This window comes from Phyllostomus discolor, chromosome 8, assembly GCF_004126475.2.
Source record: "Phyllostomus discolor isolate MPI-MPIP mPhyDis1 chromosome 8, mPhyDis1.pri.v3, whole genome shotgun sequence".
NCBI classification, from domain to species: Eukaryota; Metazoa; Chordata; class Mammalia; order Chiroptera; family Phyllostomidae; genus Phyllostomus; species Phyllostomus discolor.
The window spans coordinates 98,357,190-98,367,373 of NC_040910.2; the positions used below are offsets into that span (position 1 = coordinate 98,357,190).

At 42.6% G+C, this 10,184-nt stretch overlaps 1 protein-coding gene across 2 annotated transcripts in view; it reads right to left on the minus strand.

The window, feature by feature from the left end:
* TOM1L1 (target of myb1 like 1 membrane trafficking protein) overlaps nucleotides 1-8,883 on the minus strand; it is a 45,928-nt gene extending 37,045 nt beyond the window's left edge. The window contains exons 1-2 of one of the 2 annotated variants that reach the window (XM_028520966.2): nucleotides 8,781-8,861; nucleotides 6,393-6,471 (exon numbers count right to left, since the gene is read on the minus strand). In XM_028520966.2, coding sequence (XP_028376767.1) covers nucleotides 6,393-6,471; nucleotides 8,781-8,818 — 117 coding nt within the window. In that variant the 5' untranslated portion in view covers nucleotides 8,819-8,861. Of the gene's footprint in view, nucleotides 1-6,392; nucleotides 6,472-8,780 lie in introns of both variants that reach the window. The other variant, XM_036033715.1, reaches the window with a different exon arrangement.
* Between the last annotated feature and the right edge of the window lie 1,301 nt (nucleotides 8,884-10,184).

Consider the following 10,184-nt stretch of genomic DNA (forward strand, 5'->3'; position numbering starts at 1 on the left):
ACTGAAATGTACCTTGCTGTCATTCTGCATGAGACTGTGGCACCCTGGATGGAAACTGGGAAGTGGATGAGATGGTATGAGTGGTCTAGGGTAAAAATGATCTATTTTGAGTTGAAAAGTGTTAGGGACTGTGTGTTTTTGTCCCTCCCAAACTCACATGTTGAAATCCCTAATGCCTAACGTGATGGTACTTGGAGCCAGGGCCCTTGATCGCTAATTAAGTCATGAGGGCAGAGCTCTCAAGAACGAAGATTAGTGCCCCTTACAAAATTGGATGAGAGGGGTGATCCCGCTCTGGGCCACGGGAGGATAGGCCAAGATAGCCCTCCACAGGCCAGGGTGTGGGTGCTCAACTGACACTGGATGTGCCAGCACCTTGATTTTGGACTTCATAGCTTCCAGAACTGTGAAACATAAGTATCTGTTGTTTAAGCCACCAGTCTAGCAGCCCAAGATGACTAAGACAAAAGGGACAGTAGGACATTCAAGTAGAGATGCCCGGCTGAGAGCGGGACATGAACAACTAGAGTTGAAGAGAGTGTTCAGCTAAAAATCAAGGCTGCCTATGCTGAGCAGAGCGGGGAATGGCTGTGACAATGGGGTTCACCTATTTGACTCATTTTATAAGGGTACTAATCTCATTCAAGAGAGCTTTACCCTCATTAACTAATCACCTATCAGAGGCCCCACCTCCAAAGAAAACTCAATACAGGCAATCAAAGAGCAACCGACAGAAACAGAAGCATAAAACAAAGAGAACATAATGTTGGTAAGGTCAAAGGAGGGCAGTCTCCGGGAGCATGGTGGGTCAAACAGTTAAGAATATGGACTGGGAAAAAGGCAGCCGGATCCGTTGACTAGTGGGGTCCTTAGTTGACTTCAGGGGGAAAAGAAAACAACATTTAATAAAGAAACATGAGCAGAAGTCAAACTAAGAAAGAATGGGTTGGTATCGAAGAACTGCATGCAGAAAGCACACTTCTAAAAGTTGATCTGAAACCAAAACTAACTCTCTAGTTCCCATGCTACTATCCCTCGGGTTAGAGAGGTCACAGAAACCATCATGTGACCAGGACAGGCACAATCATCTCTGCAGGAAAAAAGGCCCTGAAAATTGACTTTATACTGTGCTTTATACACCGTCACATTAATGGCAATACAAAACAAAGAAGGCAGGAAAGCTGTAGTTTCTTTTTTATTCTCACCTGAGGATATGTTTATTAATTTTAGCAAGAGAGAAAGAGAGAGGGACATCGATTGACTCCTCCTACATGCACCCCAACTGGGGATCGAACCTGTAAACTTTTGATGTGTAGGACGATGCTCCAACCACTGAACACCCCAGCCAGGGCTGAAAGCTGTAGTTTCTAAGGGCAAATGAAGCTAAGAAGGCAATCAAAAAATACAGAAGCTGAGCACACATAGCTATGTGAAACCCAAGGAAAACACGTAAGGCAAAGGAAAATAAAAAGAAAATCCAAAACATATTAAGATGAATCTATTTTAGTGCAAATTACTTAGAGAAAGATAAGTGGAAAAGCTGAACAACAAATGACTCTTTGCCTGATGCATTATGAGTTTTATTAGGTGAAAAGCTGAGAGGAATGCCTCTAGTTTAATGGGAATTTATAAAACTACTACATCCTCCAAGTCTCACTTTCCCTAATAGTAAAAGGAATAGTGAATTTCTCGCTCAGCAGTTGAGAAACCAATTTTTAGCTGTGCAGCACCAAGATGATAACAACAGGTAACATTCCCAGGAGGTTACCTGTACAAAATCAGAGTCAACAGGAGGCACTGGGAATGTTAGCATCGGGAGGTCACAAATTATGCCCTTTGTATTTTCCCACTGGAATGTAGAATTTCAGGACTAATTACTTCTACATCAACTCTTATGATGTCACCAGCACTTCCTTCACACACACCCAGCCCAATTAAAAAAGCAATAAAACCTATTGTGCCCCTGGCTGGTGCAGCTCAGTGGATTGAGTATGGGCTGCAAACCAAAGGGTCATGGGTTCGATTCCCAGTCAGGGTACATGCCTGGGTCGTGGGCCAGGTCCCCAGTAGGGGGCATGCAAGAGGCAACCACACATTGATGTTTCTCTCCCTCTCTTTCTCCCTCCCTTCCCTTCTTTCTAAAATAAACAAAATAAAAAACCTTTAAAAATTTTTAAATATTAGAAAAGAAACAAAACCTATTGTGGCAAATTGGAAATATCAAATATGTTTCTCTTATACATTTTGAAATTGGGCTTTGGTGCAATTTACACCATGTGAAGATTGTGTTTAAATAACCAATCTTTGGAAATCACACAACCAAGAAACCATAATCTGAGGTGGGATAGAGAACCTAAGAGTCAGGGTACCAAGAGAAATTACCGAGTATGCCAACTTCTGCACCTGATTGGGCAAATTACTTATCCTCGCGCTAAGCTTCAGTATCGTCTCCTGCAAAATGAGCATAACCCCTCCCTTTAGAGATCTCTTCTAAGTCTGAAATAAGATATAATGTGCAGGAAGAGCTTGACACATGGCAGGACCTTAATAAATAGTAACTATTTTTTAAAATATTTTTGTTAAATTTACTGGGGTGCCATTGGTTAATACAATTATACAGGTTTCAAGTGTTCAGTTCTATAGTACATCATATACATATTGTATTGTGTATTCACCACTCAAACTCTAGTCTCCTTCCATCACCATTTATCCCCGCTTTACCCTCTTCTTCCTGCCCCCACTCCCCTTTCCCGCTGGAAATCACCGTACTGGTATCTGTGTCTCTGAGGAGTGTTTTGTTTTGTTTTGTTTTTGCTTAATCCCTTTCCCTATTTCACCCAGCCCTCCCTACCTCCTGACAGCCATCAGTGTGTCCTCTATATAATCTGTTTCTATTCTGTTTGTGTATTTAAATGGTAACTATTTTGATCACGGGCTTCCATGGGTAATTTTCTATCAGGAGAGAATGTGCTGATTAGCTGAGATAAGTATTCTTTTCTGAGAAGCTAGAAGAAAAAGAGCTACTTGGTAGGTTTTGTTCTCACAGTGTCTCAACCGCGCACAGCAAACCAGGCTTTGGGGCCTTCCAGAGCTGAAGAGGACCACAAGGAGGTATGGCCACCCTAGGGGCTGAGCTCATGCTACAGCAAGCTCAGGAAGGAATAAGCACATCTCACACTATTTACCTTAATTCTGCAGCCCCCAAGCTCTCCACTTAGGGGGTGCTCCACAAAGACCTGCTAATTAATTGATTCTGAGGAAACCTGTTCAATCACCTTGCCATTTAACAATAACAGTATCTTGCTGAGACTTACTAATTCATTCAAGAAAATGGGCTTTGGGTGCAATTTAAACCATGCCTCTAGCCTAAGAGTTATAAAGCCTGGTAACGAGATGCTTTGTAAAAAACAAAACAAACTACTGGCTGCTTGACAAAACTGCTCCACCAATGATGGTAGAAAACCACAGTCTAGTCCTATCTCATGGAACACCCAATCACGGCTAGCAAGACCAGGGAGAACCCGAATGACAGATGACATAAAGAACATTTACAATGGACTTTGACACCCTACTCTCATCGCTTCCCTGTAATAAAAGAAAGTGTCATACATGGGGATTCATTTTTAAGAGTTTAGTGGTAAGCATGTAATTGCCTTTGACACACATGAGATGATTGACTTCGGTGACTAATTTCCGTCACAGTCAAGTCTGGCTTAATGATATTAAAGTCCCAATATTGACGATCTTAAACGCACCTCCGTAATGCGGTGAGCAGTCTGAGGTGAGGTAACTGGCCCACTCAATATGCACCTTGGGGAAATTGGAAAGAAGCTATCAAGAGTCGAGGGCTTACTTAAAGAAATCCAAGAAGCAGGTACGTTAATGAACCCTACCTGAACAATGAGGGGTTTTTTGGCTCCTCGACCTGCGACTTTTCACTCTTATTTTTGGCCCAGGTTTAGATTCGTGTGTTCTCACGTACTGGTGTGGGAAGAAATCACGAGGTGGGGCAAGTACAGTTACCTGAGGTGGAACAGGTAATGGGAATGGACAGCTAACTGGTAGGAAGGCTTGAAAGATCAGACCTGGAGGGAAGCAAGAGTGGGAACCCCAGGAGAAATGAAGGGTCGGCAGGGCCAGAAGAAACAACACTCTGGAATAACCCCGCTTCCTCAGGGGAGGGTCCTGGTTCACCCCCAGAAGGAAGGAACCATGATGGAGAAATATGAGGCGATAGAGATCAGACACAACCACAGAAATGTTCGAGTAGGCTGGCACAACGAAGAAGAGACAGACTCATGATAGAGAAAAAGCTTCTGTAAGAAGGTGAAATAATTCCACATGCTAAAATATAGAAAGTGGCATAAATTCATCTTCTGCCCTGATCTTTCTCATTCAAGTCTCCTAACCTTTGGCAGCCTTGAGACAGTCTAGATCCAAAGGTACATGTGTTTCTACCTGATCTCTACTGTACCCCTCCATTAGCTCTGAGCATCCTTGAATACCTGGAAGAGGTGGTACAGGGGGTAGGACACTATAAACCATTAATTCTACATCGGATGCACTGGTATGTGGGTCCTGCACCATGCATGAAGGACCTTAAGACACAAATGAACCAAAACAGTCACAGGGATGTAGAGCATAGTAAAGACAGTGAATAATATTGTAATAACTATGGTTGGACCCAGCTGTGGTACTAGAAATATCGAAGGGAACACTATGTAAAGTATGTGATTGTCTAACCACTGAGCTGTACACCTGAAACCAATACAAAATATCGAAAAATAAAATAACAAAATATCTGAGAACATGATAAAACCAAAAACCAAAAAAAACCACAGTGGCCCGTTCTTTCAAAGGGCATGATTTGTCCTGAGAAACAAGTGGTATAGGGCAAGGGCATGGAATTTAGAATCTGAGGACGATGCCACTTAAACCTGGGGTGGAAAAATATCACTTAATTTCACTAGTCTCAGTGTCTTCATCTGTGAAATGGAGTTGATAAGACAACTGCTTCACAGGGCTGTCGAGAGAAGCAATCAGGTATCAGGGAAAGGGTTATTCCCAGCATCAGTCCTTTGCACAGATACAGCTGAAGCACCCCACTCCTCTCCAGAGTTCCCTCCATTCTGTGACCTCCCCGAGGTGGCCGCTATGGGTGAAGGCCAAGGGAGAAGTGAAAGAAAGATGGTGAGAGAAGAAACTGCCTCTAAAACTGTACTCGGGTCCCAGACTGGAGGGTTTCTTTAGTGAAAGCATCATTTTAAAAAAATGTTTTATTGCTCATGCTACTGCAGTTGTCCCAATTTTCCCCCCTTTGCCCACCTCCACCCAGCTCTCCCAGCAGTCGATCCCCACACCGCTGTCCATGTTCATCACTCCTGCATGTATCCTCTCTGGCGAACCCCTTCCACCTCTTTCAGCCAGGCTCCGCTGCCCCTTTACCCCCCTTACACTTCTCAGTCTGTTCCCTGTTCCTAAGCCTCTGATTCTATTTTGGTCGTTAGTTATTTGGTTCATTAGATTCTACTTATAAATGAGATAATACAGTATTTGTCTAATGAAGGCATCATTAAGGCTGCTTCTCATTCAGTTACTCTCCACGTAACCGAGAGCTAGGAGATGGGAGCTGTGCTCACCTCTGCCTGCTGGCCCTCCTCATGAATACTCCCAAAGGCCCTGGGAGCAGTGTGATGTTGGCTGATTGGTGCCATAACCAGGAGTGGCCTGGGGCTGGGCTGAGCTGAGGTCCAAAGGCATGCAGAAAGTCACACAGCTCACTCTCAGGCAGCAGGCAAGGCTTGCAAAACGTACCGCAGTAAAAAGGGCAACTCACCAAAGTGACTGAAGAGGTCATATGGCCAAGGATGAGGGGGAAATGGTAACAGGTCCAGTAAGTGTCCATGCCCAATTGTCACAGAAAATATAGCTCATAGGAGAATTACTTAAATCAACAAAGAATTTCCCCTCCCGTTATGACAAGCAGCAGAACTTGGTTAGAACTTAATGAGCTGCCTGTACCCCAGAATTCCACCCAGGTGTTCAAGTGCAGTACAAAGCTAGTGGAGAGGCATTGTTAAGACCTCACTTCCCCGCCTGTGACACATGTACACTCACTTTTTGATCAGCTTGGTACTTACAAGTTTAACCACCAGTTCCCATTTCCTGACCACAAAAACCTGCTTTTCCAGGGACGCTCTTTCCACAAAATTAAAAGCTATTATAATCAACTAAACACTCTTGATTCTTTAATTCTCAATCAACAGTTTTAATTCATATTGTAAATACTGTTCTGCTAACCTATTAATTATCTCAGAATATTTACCCAGAATTAAAATGTGACTATAGCTTGGAAAATCCTAGAGTCTTAATTATAACATGAGAGTACTTACTGACAAGGTAAGTTCAATTTCTTTATGATTGTAGTTTTTAGAAATCCTTTTCTTCAAAGCTTTTACTGCATCTTTTGGCCTACAGCAGTAAATACAAGGTAATCATCAATTTAGGCAGAGCTGAGAACAAGGAGTCTCTGAAAAGCAACATGCACTGTGAAAGGAGGAATAGCTGAGGAGAAGGCCAAGGTCATGGCCCCAAGGCCACTGCACAGAAGGCTGTGGGACCCTGGGCAGCACCCCTCACACCTGTTTCCTCATACACCCAGGCAGACAAGACCAGCTACCCACCGTGAGAATCAAATGAAATACTTGCTGTAGCACTGTTTATGTAAAAACTAGAAATGTATATACCCAGCAACATGAGATTGACCAGATAACTCATCATAAACCCTATTAAGAAACACTCTGAGGCTTTTTCAAAATGTCTTATTAAATGGAGTAATAATTAAGATGTGGAAAAAAATTTCATCCCATGTTAATAGCAAACCATGTGAGTTATGAATCAATACTGCCAAATGTTCACTATAGTTTTTGTTGGGTGGTGGAGTCATTTGTGATTCAATTATGCTTTGCAAGCATTTTAAAATTCTGGTCGTCTGAGGTCCCTCAACCGGCAATCCTCACGTAAACGGTCTTTTTGAAACTAAGTTTATTTACAAAAATTAAATTTTAACTGTCGACACAAACACAATCTACACAAGCATATTACTTAGAATACTTGTGAAATGTATTCACACACACACGCCTCTGTCATGTACAGGACCAGTGCACAGAAAATGCAATTTTCCAAACCAGTGAAGGCCACCCATTTTGATTAAGGCTTTTAGCATTTCCTGAGCATCCTATAGGCAGTATGACTAACTAGGTCAACTTCCGATATGCCGCGATTTCATGTTACAAAAGGAGGAGTTCTGTAGTGCTAAGTAGAGGGTCCAAGTGTTCTGTCCGATGGCCGAAAAGCACAAACTCCCAGTGACCAGATAACTGAGTCACGGGATGTGTTCCACAACGTGGAGACTGTAACTACAGCCAGCACCGCGGCAGGCAATGTTTGAAAGTCGCCAAGAGGAGACTGTAAAAGTTCTCATCACAAGGAAAAAAATGTTACAGCTACATGAGGTGAGGGCCATCAACTAAGCTTATCGTGGTAATCATTTTGCAATGGATGTATGTCAGGTCATTGTGCTGTACCCACCAAACTTATATGGTGTTATATGTCACTCACATCTTAATAAAACTGAAAAAATACACATCCTTTTTATATATTACCTTCCAATTTTGTTACGTTTGCATGTGTAGATTTCCATTATATGTTAATAATTATATAATATTACATATCCTTACACAGAATTGCTGCTACTATAACATACAATATTATGTGGATTTTTTCTATATTGCTAAAACAATCCTATTTAAAATCTAGAATTAAAGTCTTGGAGATGTTTAAAAGAATAAAGGCACTGTTTTAAAAGGAAAAAAATGGACTTTTTAGATTCCCTTTTTGTATTATCAGTGAAGAAATTAGCATCATCAATGACAAAAAGATTCACAGAAGAAGCAAATATAGTAAACACAGTTACAAAGAAAACACCACAAACACTTAGAGGACTAAAATCATAAGCACTTCCCATTGATACAGTCAATCATTCAGTGGAATGTTTTCTTCATCAACACAAACTAATATGAAGTCTCTTCTGCTGTCACTTATTACTTTATAAACACAAATTAACAGAATGGCATTCCTCATGACAATCTGTAATTCTGACTAAAGCACCAAACAGTTGGCCTTCTTAACCATTTTTTTTTAAAAACTTCAATTTTCTCCCTTTAAAAGTATAACCAAAAGATAGTATGCCCTTTAAGAACACAGCATGAACGGGCAAGTTGGCCTTCAGAAAAAATACTGTCTTGTGACTGGCAGAAAAAGAAAAGATTGCAAGGTTATTTCCTGGTTACAATGACAACTGCCTAGAGACGGCCGCCTCAGGCATCCGCTAGCTTCTTGTTAATATTTTTCAGTTAGAATAACATAAAACACCAGCAATCGGAGCAGGGGAAATTCCTAAAGAAGAAAACATCTCTCTTACAAAGTTTTTCTTTTCTTAAAGAACCAGGAATTGGAGCCAAAATTCGAAACTATTAAGGCAAGGGCCAAGAGGACAATAATTACAATGGTTTCTCGGACACTGCACATGTTGAAACAAGCAGTTCTCCTAATACTTCCACCTGACATGTCTTCAGAAGGCAGTGGGTACCTAAGTTGGGGGGTGGGGCCGGGTGAAAACACTCTTTCAACAAGAAAACCAAAGGGGCTGCGAAAGAAAATGCACTGTAGTTCCCGGCTTCGTATCAGAGGCAACAGCAAGAACCACACTCGCTACTCACCCATCATTGGCCGTGTTAATCACGTCACAAATGTGCATGAACTGGCCCCAGTCCTCAGTCTGAACTCCAGCAAAGGTAGCCTTTTCTGCAAAGAAAAAGCTGTTGTTGACTCTGAGCTACAACAGAATGAAAAATGTCTGGTCTTCCTGAAATAACCTGCCTGGGGTTTGCTAGCAAGTACCATTAAGTTTATATTACCAAAGGGCAAAGAGATTTTTTTTTGGAGCAATTCCCAGTAATTCAGGAATCAATCAGAACCCACGCTCAGAGTGCTGTTGTAGCAACAGTAATGAGTGACCTATTAATAAAGACTGCAGGCACAACACCTGGCTGCCAGGCTAGGCCAGGACGGCTACATCTCCATCTGCCTGCCTGTTTTTCAGGGGACGGACACTTCCCGAGCGGGCCCCAACAAGGGGAAGTGCATCACGCTAACTATTTTAGCTTATGTCATTTCATAAAACCCACTGTTAGGGATGATGAAACAGAGGTTTAGAGAAGTTACGGAAATTACGCAAGGCTACACAGCCCGCACAAGGTATAGAACATTCAAAGTGAAGTACATGATTTGATGTGATAGGATTAAGAACAAAGTGGATGCCACTTTGTTTCTTAAAATCATTCATTCTGCCCTGGCTGGCGTAGCTCAGTGGATTGAGCGCGGGCTGGGAACCAAAGTGTCCCAGGTTCGATTCCCAGCCAGGGTACATGCCTGGGTTGCAGGCCATAACCCCCAGCAACCGCACATTGATGTTTCTCTCTCTCTCTCTCCCCCCTCCTCCCTTCCCTCTCTAAAAAAAAAAAAAAAAAAAAAATCATTCATTCTCCTGGGGGAGGAGGTGTTAAGAAAAAGATCAGACCCTGGCTGGTATGGTTCAGTGGAGTGAGTGCCAGCCTGTGAACCAAAGGGTGGCCAGTTCGATTCTCAGTCTAGATGGGCACATGCCTGGGATGCAGGACAGTCCCCAGTGGGGGCATGGGAGGCAACCACACACTGATGTTTTCTTCTCTATCTCTCCTTCTCTTTCCCCCTCTCTAAAAATAAATAAATAAAATCTTTTAAAAAAGTCTCAGTAGGTATATTGCATCATGTGAACAGTACTTTGAAGGTGACTGAAGTTTAATCCTGTAAGAATAAATACACTTTTAAAATAAATAAACTCTGTTTTTTGGGGTCCCCCCTTGTACATAGCTCTCCTATGCCTGCAGAGATAAGAGCCCACCTGCCACAGGGGACCAAACAAATACACTCGAAGTCCGTGCAAACCAAGCGCCTGCTCACCACGGGAAACCTGAAGGACAAAGGAATCTGCCCCGTGCTTGCGCAAGTCAAGTCAAGCCCACCAGAGGCGGAGAAGGAAGGCTGAAACCATATGACGTGGCCAGACCGCAGCAGTAACTGGG